The 16,008-nt window shown below is 49.5% G+C and overlaps 1 protein-coding gene across 2 annotated transcripts; it reads left to right on the top strand.

Annotated features, from left to right (window-relative positions):
• The first annotated feature begins 2,755 nt into the window (after positions 1-2,755).
• Positions 2,756-15,048, top strand: SLC25A48 (solute carrier family 25 member 48). Of its 2 annotated transcripts, none has more exons than XM_086471072.1 (7): positions 2,756-2,801; positions 4,747-4,790; positions 8,142-8,213; positions 8,804-9,056; positions 10,322-10,570; positions 11,733-11,866; positions 14,926-15,048. In XM_086471072.1, the coding sequence occupies exons 1-7, from the start codon at positions 2,756-2,758 to the stop codon at positions 15,046-15,048; spliced, it is 921 nt and encodes a 306-aa protein (XP_086327198.1). The 2 variants fall into 2 exon arrangements, with proteins under 2 accessions (XP_086327198.1, XP_086327199.1); XM_086471073.1 differs by having other exon boundaries at positions 8,804-9,070; positions 10,339-10,570.
• The last annotated feature ends 960 nt before the right edge of the window (positions 15,049-16,008 follow it).

Genomic DNA, 16,008 nt, shown 5'->3' with positions numbered 1-16,008 from the left:
CTTGGTTCAACGTCTCACAAAGACCATTTCCAGTACTCTCCCTCAGTTAGCAGATGTTCTGAATTTGGCGTGGAAATGTGTTACAGCCAAAGAGAATTCGTATGATTAACGATTAATGCTTCCATCTAAATAGTTACGTCATTCAGCCAGCTTTTCTTCTGGCTTTGCAAGAAAATATGCGTGAAAACTGAGGACAATATCCTCTTTCTGTATTACTGTATACATAGAACCACATTTCTTCTACAAAGAAGAAAGCAAATTTATTTGAGAAAACAAATAACTGACAAGCTTCCACAGCACTTGTGCACACATGTTGCCTCCAACACTTATCCAGGACCGCAGCCCCTCTGAAACCCACGCTGCACCATTAGAGACCTGGTGCTTGAGGAAAACCCTCCTCATGGAGAATGTGCATTGTTATATACATTGAAAAATCTAAAGTTTCAGATGTAGATTATCTGAGCTGATAACCATGCCCTTAATATCAAATTTCTATAAGCAAGTTCTAGACAAAAGCTCCCTTCAGCCAACTCGGTGATAAGGTTTCTTGTGTATATGTGCATGCACATAAGGGGACATTGTTTTAAGGTCTTTTTGTGGAAAATATTCGTTTATCAATGGAAATTACAACATTAATTATTTAAGCAAAATTTTTAAATATTTGTATTTTCAGCCAGTATTTTGGCACTCAGGATTTCTTGCTTATGAACTATGAACATTTTCCATACTTACCACAATATGTAGACAAAATACATTTCAACAAAACACAATCTGGTTTTCCAGGAAGGCAACGCAGCAAACCTGATGCCTCTCTTTTTAGAAAGCCTCCAAAACCGACCCAAGGAACCACTATCTGCAGAAATCTGACCTCTATAGAACAAAATTCACTTTGGGCTGTAGGAAACCACAGCCAGACGAGACAGATGTATACATAGGGTGGTGATGGGCCAACGCATCTCTTGCAGAGCAAAGTCATGCCCCTGACCTGCTCTCGTGGAGTCGCTGAGCACAAGGATATCAGTGATCTGGTTAAGGACCAGAAGGATGTCCCGCTATCGAGTGGCTGGGTGCTATTCAGGCGCAAGACATTAGATTTACTGATTGAACGTGCCACACAGGAGGCACAACAGCCAGGCTGGATCAAAATCAGGTATTTACCATTCAAGAAAGAGAGCCCAGTCTTTGGTATTAATCAGAAAGGTATGTTAGGAATTGTCAGAAAAAGGTCTGGGATCAAAACAGAAAATACCTTTATGCTGCTGAGTGCCTGGTTCGTTCCTACTGCTTGTGGTTCTGGCTGCCCAGTTCAAAGAGTTAAAAAAAAAAGAAAAAGACGGAGGGGTGAGGAGGGTGAAAAGGAGTATCTTGCATGAAAGGGGAACTGGGAGTTGGGATTTCTGGGAAAGACAGGACTGAGGGAGAAGCAGGTGACAGAGGTATAAGAAAATTCCGAATGCTATGGAGAAGAAAGGGCGTAGGCAGCAATTGTTCATTGCTTGCCAAAATACCGAAATTGGGGATACCTCCTGAAAAGATAACACAGAAATCGGGGGTATGTCCCAAAAAGATGAGGCAGTGTGACTCCAGTGAAGCAAACGGACATGCTTTTCAGTTGAGTAAGGCTGTGTGAGTTACATTCTCTGTCTCTGGACTTGTCTCTTTGAGAGTTTATAGCACACTTCCCTAAAGCCCCCTGAGTTTTCCCCTCCACACAGAACCCCCCTCCCCTCTCTCCCGGCTGAAGGGGTGATGCTGCTTTGCCCGCTCCTCGTCGCGACCCCCCTCCAGTGCAAAGAGGAGCCTGGTCTGACCCCGCTCACCCGGTCCCGCAGGAAACACCCGCGCTGCCCCCACCGATCCCCCACCCCAGACCTGACCGGGACCCTCCCCACCCCGGCCCCGGCGGGTGTCTCCCCGCCACCGGCCCCTGCGCGGCGCCTTTAAGGCCCGGTGCGTGATGTCACTCCGGTTGGAGACACCGGGCGGCGGGCGGCGGGGCTGCCGCGGGAGCGCGGCTTGGCGGGACCCCTGCCCGCTGCGGACCCCTGCCTGGCGGGGACCCTCTGCCCAGCGGGGACCCTCTCCCTGGTGCGGACCCCTGCCCGGCGGGGACCCCTGCCTGGAGGAACCGCCTGCCCGGTGCGGACCCCTGCCTAGCGGGGACCCCCTGCTCAGTAGAGACCCCTGCTTGGAGGAACCCTCTGTCCGGCGAGGACGCCCTGCCCGGTCCGGACCCCCTGCCCGGTCCGGACCCCCTTTCCGGCGGGGACCCCCTGCCCGGTCCGGACCCCCTGCCTGGAGGAACCCCCCCTGCCCCGTCCGGACCCCCTGCCTGGAGGAACCCCCTGCCCGGTCTGGACCCCCTGTCCGGCGGGGACCCCCTGCCTGGAGGAACCCCCCCTGCCCGGTCCGGACCCCCTGCCTGGAGGAACCCCCTGTCCGGCGGGGACCCCCTGCCTGGAGGAACCCGCCTGCCCGGTCCGGACCTCCTGCCTGGAGGAACCCCCTGCCCGGTCTGGACCCCCTGTCCGGCGGGGACCCCCTGCCTGGAGGAACCCCCCTGCCCGGTCCGGACCCTCTGCCTGGAGGAACCCCCTGTCCGGCGGGGACCCCCTGCCTGGAGGAACCCCCTGCCCGGTCTGGGCCCCCTGTCCGGCGGGGACCCCCTGCCTGGAGGAACCCCCTGCCCGGTGCAGGACCCCCCGCCCGGTGCGGGACCCCTGCCCCGCCGACGGGACGGGCTGGGCGGCGCAGCATGGGCAGCCTCCAGCTGCAGGACTTCGCGGCGGGCTGGGTGGGCGGTAAGTGGTGCCGTGGGCTGCGGGCGGGGTGGTGGTGGGGGGAAGGCAGCAGCGAAGTGGGGGGATAGGAGCGTGCGTGGGAATGAAATCCTCCGGGTCACCTACGGTCTGTGCCTCCGACCGGCGTGCTCGTACCAGGGGATGCGCGGTTTGCTTGGCTGGGCTTTGGCTCAGAAGTGCAGTTTAATCCAATTTCCACGGGCGGGATACTTAAAATGTCAGTATCGGTACGTGTGATGCTGCTGTGCGCCCACAGGGCGGGGGGCGGGGGGCGCTGCCAGAGCCAGCCCGCAAGCCCCCGGCCCCCGCCGGCTCTCCCGTCCTTGCTCTCATGGCTGGAAGCACCGTCGGGCTCGGAGGGGAGCTGCCGGGGCTCGCAGGAGCCAACCCCGTGTCCCCCAGCCACATACACCCCCCCACGGGAGAGGCACCGCCTGGCTTTGACCCCGCGATCCCGACAGGGCAAACAGGCTGATGGCCAGGGAGGGGTATTGACCCCGTCTGCTGAAAATGCTGATCGCAAACACCGAGAAATTAAGATGCCAGAAAGAAAAAGAAATGTGAGGATCTGCAGAGGTGCCAGCCACGTAGTGTGTCTTACAGAACCGTATTTAACAGCTGGTAGGGGGCACAGCCAAGCTGCCCCACTCCTGGGGTGGGCTGCAGAGGGGCAATCGCAGTGCCAGACCAGAGCTCACGCCAGGCTCAGGAAGGGGTGTGAGATGGCTCATGGATCCTGACCGGCCAGAGGAGGTTAACAGGTTAGCTGACTCAAAAAAAAAACACCCCCAAAAAAAACCCCAAACCTCTGCCAAAAGTTTACGTGAGCAGCTGATTTTTGGATGGCGGCAGCCCGCGGAGGGTGTGCAGCACAGGGTCGCTCCCTCTGCCCCGCTGACGCTGCGCTATTGCCACACACCCCCAGGAGCGGGACAGGGCATCTGAAGAGCCACCAGTGCTCAGTGTTGGTGGCAGCAGCCAGTTTTCATGCATAGCACAGGTTAAGGTCCAAGAGGAAAGGGGACAATTTATAATACATTTTTGAGTAAAGTCATAATATGTTGACCAAGGACATGGTACCCTTTTCGGTCCTAACGCACTACAAGTGAGAAATTTCATGTAGTCTCTAAAGGACTTGGGGACACTGGTTTGCACAGAGATGCTTGCAGATGAGGAAGCAGCACAAACTACTCATCTCTCCACAACTACCCTAAACCCTGCCGGTGGTGTTTGCCACAAGCATACAAAACCACATTGTGGCAAGGCACACGGGCTGCACCATCCTCCTGGAGAAGGGGGAAACCAAGCCATGCTCTGCCCTGCCACAGGGTGTCCTGGCAGTGAGCAGCGTGGGTAGGTGGGCAGGATGGTTAAGGGGAATGGGCCAGTTTCTCCCAGAGAACCATGGGGAATGAGTCTGGATGGGATGGACAGATTGATACAGAGCAGGATCCTCTTTGTCTGAATCATCCCTGACACGTATCTCTACAAACTGGTCTTAAAATGGCAAAGGATAGGGGTTTCCAGTTCCCATCAGCAGTCAGCTCTAGGGCATCTCTATCTCAGCCAGGAGAAAGGATTTCCTTGTGCCTAACCTGAATCTCACCATTTTAAGGCTAAAATTTTGCATGAACTTACAAGAGTGGAAGAGGAGTTGTTCATGGACAGGATATAGGAATACAACACCTCCTCCTCTTGCTCAGATGCCTTTGAGATGTTAAATTGATGAAGTCCAGGAGACTATTCAAGGAAAGATGTACAAGTGTTCCTGCCCAGCTTTTACTGGTTGTCAAGAGTCAGGGCACTGTGCTGAGCATTGCTCTGGCTTGGCCCAGTACAACTGTTCCTATGGAAATCTCATCTCCTCCCCTATAAACACATCACCTCCTGTCCCGTCATAAAAGCTTCTTCAATGTTTTGTGTAATACTTTGCCTTCATCCCCAGGAGCTGCCAGCGTGGTTGTGGGCCACCCCCTGGACACGATCAAGGTAAAACGCTCTCACATCACCACCCAGACCCCCACCAACGGGGAGGTGGCCTCTTTCTAGATGGTGCTTCAAAAGAACTTCACTTCCCCCATCACCCTCTTTCTCTCCAATGTTAATTTTGAACAAAAAACTAAAAGAACTGGCTGATATATGCAAGTTCCTCCAGTGAGGATTAATGCTGAAAATTTAACCTGACCTTAGTTTGTGTGGTTTACCGAACAGTTCTGCTGATGTTTCATTGAACTTTGCCACAGACAAGTATTCAAAGGGCAACAGGGGAACTGTATTTGTTTTGCTGCAGGCACATTTTTACGTGTTTTCCTAGTGCTCTGGCAATGCTGAAATTTTATCCCAGGGCTATGAGATGCAATATATGCTACTCCTGCAAGACAATCATTCCTCAGAGGGAAGGATGTGGAGATGTGACATATTTGCTAGCCTGATGCAGACAAGCCCATGCACACACCAATACAGCCTGACACAACCACGTTGACCATCTGTACTGATGCAGAGATAGAGAGGAAGACCCTGATCCTTTCTTTTTGTACAGTGTGACAGGCATCTCTGGCCAGCTGCTTCACCTGCTCTGCCCACATGCTCTGATCTGGTTCAAGCCGTGTTGCTGGCACCAGGCGGGGCTGTCAGATGTGGCAAACCCAAGAGCCAGCGGTCCTCTTTGCACCTTAGAGACCCTTGGAGGGTGATGGGGAGGAGGCAGGGTCCACGCCACATCCCTTCCCCAGCCATCACAGTCATCCCCTCGTACACAGACGGCTCTCCTGGGATCAGGAGATGGCATGCCAGCCCTATGCTTTCTGAACTGCTAAGGTGGTATCAGCCCCAGGAGCATTGCTGTGCAAGGACGGGTGCAGACCCCATGCGGGAGGAGCTGCAAGGCTGCCTGCACCATCCCTGCGATGGGCAGGGCCAGGGCACGGACCAGGGTTGCCAAGGCAATCCCCATCTCAGGCTGGCCATCAGGGCGTCGTTGCCAGATTTGGGGGAGTTTGGCAAGAACTGAGAGAGGATCCTGCTGGGAAGCATTGAGTTTCTGGATGCCGAGAAAGAGCGAGCCCATCCTTCAGTGCTTACAAAGACAACTGTCAGGCTGGCCCCTCTGTTGCCCTAGGCTTTGGACATGTCCTGGGAATACCAAGTAGGCGGACTTGTTATCTTTCCAAATTTGGGGGAAGTGGAAAGGAAAGCTTTTATCCAGCACTAAGCCAGCAAAGGAGCAGCTCAACAGCATTTGCAGCCTCCACGGGACGGGGGGTCCTTCCCCACCAGGAGAAGAAGGCAGGACTGCATGTGCAGTTGGGTGGGGTATGTGGTATCCACACCACAGTTCCCATCAAGCAGGCCTCCTCCTTCAGCTGGCCCCTTCCCAGTGTCACAGCATCCATCAAACCCAAGGAGCTGTTTTTTTCCAAAGCCTTGCAAAACTCTAAATAGTTTTACATTTACTCACTTTTCATCCTCCACATTGGATTAATTTCCCCACTTTCTTCAGTTTCTGGGTGTCACCCAAGAGCCCTGTCACACTAATTAAAATGTAACAGGAAGGAGAAGTTTCCAGAGGAATCTCCATACCGGTATCAGTTCACAGAGATGCCAGCAGTGATTTCAGTGCTGGGTGTTAACAGCTTAGTGAAGGGGCATGTGTGTGAGGACCAGGTTGTGAGGACACTCAGTTGCCCTCAGTTAGTCAAAAAATTTATTAACTTGAACTTCTGAATACCTGGTTACTGTGTAAAAGAAAAAAAAACAAGCCCACAGAGGCAAAATGGAAATGTCTGGGCTAAGGGTTCAGATGAAGCCAGGAGGGAACACAGGGCTGTGCACTGCGGTCCCCCTGTCCTGGGGTGCAGCCAGCCTCCCCACCAGTCCCCCCCGGCCCTGTTACCTCTGGCGTGAGTCATGGCGTGCACCCGTCTGCCCCCACGGCCCGGGCTTGCCTGCGTTGCACAACGCAGGAGCCGGAGCCGGCATCTTCACGTACCAGCTTGTTCGTAACGGCTCAGTAAATATTCTGCTTTTGCTGCTGCCTTCTCCGTGGCCTCTGGCCAGGCACAGAGCAGAGTGGCGGTGCTCGATGCGTGCAGACGGCTGCATGGAGCAGCCCCAGGGTGAGGGGTGAGCCCGGGCTTCGGTCCTTCCTGCTCCCCGGCCAGGGTGCCACCACGGCACCCCACCAGCCAGCCTCTTGCAGGGCTCTGGACCACATAATTCTGTCATTCGACCTGCTATTTGCTGTCCAAAAGCTCTCCCCAGGCATAAACTCTGGAAAACGCACACTCCTTTGGACTTTAAATTCCCCAATAAAATTGCTGCTTCACCCTGGTGTAAGTTGGGGCTGAGCCACAGGAGGGGACCAGGCACTGTCCCTCTAGGCTTTGTCATTCCTAGCAGCAATGCTGAGGGACAGGACCAGAATTGCTGTCCCCATTCCGTAAAAACATCCTTGACAGAGCAGTCAGTGAGTGTGTTCCTACCAAAAATGAGCTCTGGCCTCTGCCAACGTTCGTTGCTGAAGCCTCCGGTCCTGCGAAGCGAACAGCACTTCCATTTCCTTGCACACCTCTAAGCCTAAAAAATGCATCTCTTGTTAGAATGTTTTTAGCACAAACTTGTGAGCAGCTTGAGTGAAAGATGATCTAAATGGTTGGGTATATATTTACGTGAGAAGGGGAAAGTACATACAGGCTTCGTTGTGACTTATATGCCGTTTCTCACAGCTGTTGTAGGCCTGTTGCCGAAGGCGTATAACCATTGCATTCCAGAAACAAAATGTTTTTGTTGGAAATGATGTAAAAATGTATTTTTGAGTGAAGCACGGAGCATTTCTGAGATGGAGCTGAATTATTTTGGCTCCTTTCAGTATTTCTGTCCTAAAATCCACCTTGGACGAGAAGAGCCCTGGAAGCCTCCCCAGGGGAGATTTCCTCTCCATCCTTCAGCCACACATCCCAGCCTCCACTGAGAGGCCCCAAATGGAGAAGACCACATCACTCCCCAGTTTCCACATAAATCAGAACCTTGTCAGTGACAGCACCGCACACCAGCAGTCTGCTGTGACACTGTGCTGAGCCAGGGTAGCCGGTCTGGACTCGAGAGCAGTTTGACAGTCATCGATTCCAGATGTTGCAGAAAGCTTCAGACCTCTGAGGTCCCATTTAGCCCTGCTTCTGGCAAAGTTCAAGGAGGGTGGATGCATATATATCTTATTTTATTGCTCTATTTTCTTTACAACTAAGGAAGGATTCGCTTTCAAAGCAAAGTACACACTGTTTACGTAGCATGAGCTTTCACTGTGCTGGGATTTTCATTGCATTTCCTGAATGTATTTTGCAGACTCGTTTGCAAGCTGGACAAGGGTATGGAAATACACTCAACTGCATTCTTACTGTGTACAGAAATGAGTCTGTAAGTACTTTATCTTATTTAAAATATGCTGGTAGAAAATGCAAATAGATAAATAGATAAATACATAAAGCGATTATACAAAATCACTGTTGACACCAGCAGTTATATGAAGACCAATAAAGTTGGTGCAAATGAGCCTGCAAATCCCTGCAGCCTTCTCTTGCTTAAGTCTAAGGTAACTATCAGTGACTCCTATAAGGAAAAGACAGATCCCTGGCATGGAGTGATGAATGACACTGCCCATGTCTCTGCATGGGTCAGGGTGTTACATCCACAGTGGCTCTTTTGCCCCTACCTGCCGGCAAAGACCTACTAGAGGTATTTTGCTGACTTTGGAGATGCCAGGACAGAAGCTGTCCATAAGAGGGACTTTTATGTGGGTTCCTGTGCTTTCAGCACACCCTGAATTCTGTACAATCTTTAAAAGTCTTTAGCAGTATGAATTAATTTTCATTTGCTCAGCACGTGCAAATACTTGGCTCCAGGAGATATCTGGGACTTGGATTTGCATTTCTGGCCTGATAGACAAGTTGGGGTTTATGCTGCTTAGTCCCGTTCACTCTCTAACTCCTGCTCCCCTCCCTGGGTAGTTGGCCGGCTTCTTCAAAGGCATGTCCTTCCCGCTGGCCAGCATCGCCGTCTACAGCTCCGTGGTGTTCGGCGTCTTCAGCAACACGCAACGGCTCCTCAGCCAGCTCCGCCACAGAGACCCAGCTTGCACGCCAGCACTCGCCGATGTGGCTCTGGCCAGCATGGTGGCAGGGTTCGTCTCCGTGGGCATCGGCACTCCCGTGGACCTGGTGAAGATAAGGCTACAGATGCAAACGCAGCCGTACATCAAAGGTAGGAAGCAAGAGGTTCTTTTTTTCTTTCTCTGCCAGTTCTTGGTGTCTACCAAGAGCTTTAGGACAACTTTGCTTAAAGGCCCGGCTCTCTTCTGTGTTGTGCCACTGCAGTTGAGCTAAAAATGCTTCCTTCTGCCTCAGGATGGACGCCATTCTGCTCACCTCAAGGGGAGGGTTTTTATCAATGACATTGATCAGATCTCAGATCTCTGCTGGCATTTCCAGCTGACTGGGATCTGTAACAAACACAGGGGCAGGTCTGCAGGTCTGCTCAGGACCAGGAGCCGCGGCAGCTGCCTTCTGTGGGGCAAGAACAGTGAATCCCCGGGCTATTGGGTTCCCTGGAGATCCCACCAGCAGCACCATGGCTGCCAGTGGTGATGCCAGCTCCCCATCTCCTGCTGCACACTCTCAGTTCCACGTACATTTGGCCATCAACACCTCTCTGTTATTCCACCCTCCTTAGTTCAAAAGCAAAAATTTCACACGTACATTTGAAAACCGCTGGCTTATTCAGGGCAGGTTTACAGGTAGCCCAGGTGCAGGCAAGATGGGTCAGGAGGGGCTGCTGACAGGACGGCAGTGGGCAGCTGTAACCTCTCCAGAAGCTGCAGGCAGAAAGAGCTGCTTCTGCTCAAGCCAGCAGCTGAATTTCATCACAGGCCGCCAGCATGGAGCAAACCCCACCAGAGCACGTGCACAGCCGAAGGAAGAGACGGTGCAGCTTCAGAGCTGAACAGCTTGGATTTCAGCAGTTCAACACCTTTCTCATGATTATAGTTGTGGTGTTTAACTGTGAAATAATGATATTTTTGTAGTGCTTTAATAAAAGAATATTATGTCCCTTTTTAAAACCCTCCATGCAACTTCGCGACCACATGTCCTTTCCAAAAGCAACTTGGTCTACGTGGGAAAGGCCAGACTCTGAAGATGTCAAGGCTTTCAAAGATGCAGCTTGGAAGCACATGTGGTTAAAATCCATGAAAATTGGGCACATAGCCTTAAACTCATTTGGAAATCTCACTGGACACATACCTATTGGGAGGCATGCAATGCATCTAAGAAAAATCTGTCCTGAAGTCTCTAAAAGTCTTTCAGAAATGGACCTAAGCCCTCTTTCTTAAAACTTTTTTTCCCATGCTACATACTGATCCCAGCAAGACAAAATGGATGGCAGCGATTTCTGTTTGATGGTGATGGGCTCTTAACATGAGTTCTGTAGCAATACATCTATTACAACAGTTCTATCTTCTTTTTTTGCAGCAAACATTAAACTAAAGCCCACAGTTCCTGGATTTCCTGTGTACCGAGGCCCAATTCACTGCTTTAAGACAGTCCTACAGAAAGAGGGGATAGCAGGAATATACAGAGGCGCAGGAGCAATGCTGCTGAGGGATGTTCCTGGGTACTGCCTCTATTTCATTCCTTACACGTTTTTCTGTGGCTGCATCACCCCTGATGGATTCATTTCCCCTAATCCCTCCTCTGTCTGGCTGGCAGGGGGTGTAGCAGGTAAGCACCTTTTTTTTTCCCACAACAGTGGCAAAACAAGGACAGGAAGGTTCCCAGGGCAGATCACGGGGGTAGCTCAGGTGCCACCACATCCTCCTGGTCACCAGGAGAGGACACGGGGCTGAATGACCTTCCTCCCGCAGAGGCAGGTCCCCTGGCACCACGGCTGTGCTTTATGACTTGGCAAACTTTATGGAAGTCGTGTTATCATCAGATCTTTATCATGCTCAGCGTCAGTGGGAAGGAAAACAGCCAGTGCCTTCATCTCCCTGGATGTCTTAGGCAGCTTGCATATCACCTTGCCAGTGATACACGGCAGCCAAGATGCCTCCAGAAGAGGACTTCAACCTGTTGGCTGCCCACCAGGAGGGTGTGCACCCTACCTGCATGCAGCAGAAGCAGAGTTGACTGTTATTGATCATCATCATCTTCTTTTTTCCTGTGTACACCTGCCAGTAAGACTGGCATGTGTGTCCCCCACCATGCATACATGCATAAGGTCACCCCTACACCCACTCCCCGTTTCTTGGCCATTTCTAAATTGCAGACCCCTAAATGCAAGTCAGGTAATGATTACAAAATGCCCTTTCCGTTTCTCCTGCAAATAAACAGAGCCCTGGCCCATCTGGACAGCTTCTCTAGTATGGCCCAACACTCACCTAGGTCCAAACAAACTCTTGTCTGTCCAACTGGGCCATGGCGACGTATCTCAGCTGTCTGGAGCCTGATGCTGGTTGCATGAGATGGACCTGCCTCTTATTTGCATTCTCAGCTCAAACTTTGCTTTTCAGCAGTATTATTTGAGGACTCCAGTTTTTCTGAAATCACCCCAAGCGGCAGCTTCCTGCAGCTCAGACTCTTCCCACGGCACATCCATGCTCCACCAGAAGCACGGCAGAAGATGTATTTGCACCTGCAGGAGCACCTCCTGGGCTGCCTGCATTTGATTACCAGCGTAATCCCCAAAATCTCAGTGCTTCTTCCAGGAACAGGGAACTTTGCTCCAGGAAATACTGTTCCTGTGCCTGAGCAGGGTGAATGCCCTGAAACGAAAATCCCATGAATACGATGCGGTAGATGAGAGGTGAATTTCTGAGTTCATTGACCTGCAGCCACGGAAATATAGACAAGAAATTGTTCAAATACTTCTGCATTTTTCTAGGAGTCATCTCCTGGGGGACTGCTACTCCAATGGATGTTGTGAAAAGTCGACTTCAGGCAGATGGAGTTTATTTGAACAAGTACAAAGGGACCCTTGACTGTATCTTGCAGAGCTACCAGAACGAGGGCTTAAAAGTAAGTGCTATTTGAAGTAAAATCCGGGTGTTAGGCACTTAATTTTCAATTGGAAAATATGATGGCTGTTACAAACCTATCTGCAGGGTTGAGAGACAGCTAAAGCTGATAAATTATAATAATGACAGCAGGTAATTATAGTGCAGATCCTTGCTAAATCATAATAATGAGAGTAATAATGCGCATTACAGCAATACAAAATTAATGACTGAGGGTCACAGTCTGCTGGTGCAATTAACTTAAGCTAACACTTCATGTCAGTGCATTTAATTGTGAATATGATTTGACTTATCATAAATCAGAGGTAGAAAATCTTGCCCCTGTGCTTCTACAAAATGCAGAGGCCAAATATTTCCCATTGACAGCGAAGTGAATGGGAACCGATTCCAGCAGGACCGCGCTGGCACCCCGGGTGTCTTTGGTTGCCTTGGGCAATGCTTTGGTGGAACTGATGCTGCGTTTTGCACTGCCCACCCTCATTTTGCACCAAGATAGAGTTGATTGAAAATGTTCTCAAATCAGAATTGCTTTGGTTTCAAATGTGAAGAAGGGCTGCATGCCAAAAAACCTTATCTCCTTTTTCTGACTTTGTCTATTAGTATAATAAAAGATGTTTGTTCTACCTGCAAACTTTGCCTCAGTTAAATGCGAATGGCAGAGAACCAGGGTTTGCAGCTTTGTTGCATTGCCAATGCATCGTTATGAGAAGCAACGTCTTCTGATATTGAACTAAATCTGTATTTAAGTTGTCATCAAAACCTCAAGTGGGCTCTTAGCTCCGAAGTATTAATTTTCACATTCTGAGGGAAAAAGAACAAGGTACAAAAAGAAAAATAACCAGCAAAATCAGAAGTCAATGTGATTTAAATATTTGTCAACACGCCACTATGTTATGTCAGCCGTCACAGGAGCCTGCAGTCTGGTTCATTTTTTGCCACTGAGTGAAAAAAGTCACAGTCATATGAAGCACAGGCACCTGGAGAGATGCTAAAGACCATGCTCAGACAGTCAGAGGAGGGTCAGGGTGCCCCAGGCGCTACGCAGGCCACCTGCCCTTCATGTTCAGTTTGGCATGCAGTTTCACAGTAAAACTCAGGGTGGCTGAAAAGGGAATTTCCATGTGTTTTCCCTTCTCTCCCCATCCTCATCCTACCCTCCTTGTCCTGCCTGAATATTAACAACTAATTCAGGCACTTAGTTTTTTTTGTCTGAGGTCTGAGCTGCTTGCAGTTTTTCTGCTCTCACGCCTGGCACCTGGACCAAAGCCGGCAACAGGATTGACTAATAGTTGATGGTGAGACTGGATCCTTCTCTCGTCAGGAAAATCTTTTGATATGTTGGCAGATATACAACTGATAAACAGCAAACCTAGGTCTGGATGTTTCCATTCTGGGACAAAGGAACAGCATCCGCAGTGCTGAAAATAACTGCCTGATGTACACAAAAAAGTGTAAATGTAGCCCTCTTCTTTCTTCATAGTCAGGTGTGTGCACTCTGTTGAGACAAATTGATGCCTCTTTGCTTTTCTTTGTAAATCATTATTATTTAACTTGGCCCTCTTGTGTTACTTTACGGATACTGCAAAACTTTGAATTTCCTCCCAGAAAATTCTATCTTTCCTAACAAAATAAACCACCCCAATGAATCAAGTAATATCCTAAATATCCCAATATTGTAATTCCGTGTTGCAAACTCCATCCTAAACTATGTGAACACATTTTGATTCTGTCTTGTACAAGTCAGCACCATGCACTGGATTTATTGGATACAAGATATGGTGTTTAGCAGAGCTCAGTATTTCAGGGGGAATGCTGGTTAGACACTTAAATCTATGGGCTTCTGGTCTTGGAGCCGAGATCTTCCACGCTTTCTCACAGTAGCCGTGGGAGCTTTGCCTTTGTAAAGTCTGGAAGGGGGCTTGCTTTGCTGATGTTACTTTTCATGTCTATTCTGAACTTCTGGTGTTTAGATTAGAGACCACAGTGATTAGCCTGGGTGGTTAACGGAGCGCTTTTGTGAGAAACAGGCCTGCAGAGACACTCCCTGCAACCATCATTGTGTAAATAGGCTCACCCCAGAGCGAGTAGTTTGTGCACACCCTTGCACATACCAGGCAACAGCGTTGGTAGCGAAGGGGGTTTTCAAAGGGAGACAAGCCCACGCCAGGAGCGAGGAGTGACAAGGGCCCCTCTCCACTTCCCAGAAAGCACTTTACTGTTCAAGCATTTAAAAGCCACACAGCCTTTCACTCTTTTAAGTGCCAGCATCCTTTCAAATATATATATTTATATATATATATATTGAGCAGAATGAGGAAGCCTGGCTGTGGATATTTATTATCTTAATGAAAGAGAACGCTGGGATATATATGAGCACCAAAGCTTGACCTTAGGAACACACATGTGAAAATATCAGCTTCTATTGAATATTTTTCCCAAAGCCAGTGGTGAGAGCTAGTTCTTCAGCAAGATACAGAGTAAGTCTAGTTTTCTGTTAATTGAGAAATTCATTCTATGCTCAGAGGTGAAACCTGCAAAAATAGTCTGCGTGGCACAGTGCCTGCATTTGGCTGGGCTGGCTTGCAGCTGCAACGCTCCCTCTCCGCTTCCCAAATGTCTTCTGCGCTCACAGACACAGCCCTGGGAGCCAGAGCATTTGCTGCAGGAAAAGCAACAGCCTTCTTGTCCCCTGGGGTTTGCATGGTCTTTGCACAGGGAAGGAGGGACTGTAGCTAGGGAGGACAACACGGTAAGATGTTTCAGGTTTCTTCCTTTCTGCTCTACACCAGTGACATGAGGCCATTTCTTTACCCTTCAGCTCTTGTAGCTCTTGCTGGCAGACACCGATGGGGTCCCATAGGGAGCACAGAGCACAAACCAGTGACTTTTGCCATTGCGTTCCCGTTCTCCAGACTTCAGCAACGACCGGCAGTGAGAGCATATCTTCTGAGCAACCCAGATTCGGATCTTCAGAATCCCACCATGACTTCATTCAATGTTTTCTTCTTCTTAAAACAGCCAGTGTATTCCTATGCTCTAACCTTTCTCCATCCCCAACAGGTCTTTTTTAGGGGCATCACGGTCAATGCAGTGCGAGGATTCCCAGTGAGTTCAGCCATGTTTCTTGGCTATGAACTTTCCCTCAAAGCAATGAAAAGAGAACAAACTGAGACCAATCCTTAACTTCCAGGTCAGCGCATAAAGACCCTCTAGCTTTATTAAAATTAGAGAATTAATATTTAAATCAAATGGAGTTGCAATTGTATAGATCCTCTGAAAGTCAGATAACTTTCATGGGTACCTATACCTGAATAGTCAAAGACTTTTCCAATTTGGGTCTGTGGGATCTGGAGCAGACAATAGATGTGCCAATGGATTTTGGTTTCATTCCAGATGTCCCGGAATTTCACTGCAACCTGTTCTGATTGTTCTGATTGTTTTGGTTAGTATGAATCAGAAGAGAAAATTTGAAAGGAGAATATTCTGTAACATTTTAAAAGTTCTGAAATATCATTCTCACTAAAGTCCCTGCACAGTATCCTTTCCTCCCCTGATCCATCCACAAAGACCTGAAATTAAGCCCTTTCAAAGTGTCTTGACTATCACCTCACAGTTTTACTCTTTCCCTCATAAACCTAGGGTTGCATAAAGGAGCAGCACTAAAAATATCTGATTAAAGAAACTTTTTTAGCAGTTACTCAAGATTATTCTTGGCAGTCTTTGCTGGTTTCTGCAGTACTTCATAAACCTCCTTCTTTCTTATTTCAAAAGTGTTGTCCAGAAGACCTGAAAGTCTCCTACTTTCCTGAGCCAAATCAGCAGTGTGGTGTTGGTGAGAGCTCAGCTGCTCTGACCGAAGACTCCTGTCCTGCACCTACAGCATCTACTTTCTCTTCTGCCACGGACTTAGTCCCTGGAGGACTCCGAAAACTGCACCAGCTCAATCAAATCCAAAGACCATTTTCTTACCAAACCTTTCACTCCGTTGTCTAAGAGCACCTTAATAATCCCCACGGTGGTGTTGGGCTTTTTCACCAATGACATTTTTCCCATTGAGCTGAGCGAACAACTTACTTCCCTTACCCTTGGGTGAGATACACCCAAACCCAGCCCACCCAACACCAGCCGAGCGAGCGTCTTCTG

The sequence above is a fragment of the Leptosomus discolor genome, chromosome 10 (genome assembly GCF_034619465.1).
Source record: "Leptosomus discolor isolate bLepDis1 chromosome 10, bLepDis1.hap2, whole genome shotgun sequence".
NCBI classification, from domain to species: Eukaryota; Metazoa; Chordata; class Aves; order Leptosomiformes; family Leptosomidae; genus Leptosomus; species Leptosomus discolor.
This window is presented reverse-complemented; position numbering and strand designations above follow the sequence as displayed.

Coding starts and splice junctions, on each gene's coding strand:
- SLC25A48 (XM_086471072.1), top strand. CDS start 2,756: ATGGGCAGCCTCCAGCTGCAGGACTTCGCGGCGGGCTGGGTGGGCG. Junction 2,802..4,746: donor CGCGGCGGGCTGGGTGGGCG/GTAAGTGGTGCC, acceptor CTTCATCCCCAG/GAGCTGCCAGCGTGGTTGTG. Junction 10,571..11,732: donor GCTGGCAGGGGGTGTAGCAG/GTAAGCACCTTT, acceptor GCATTTTTCTAG/GAGTCATCTCCTGGGGGACT.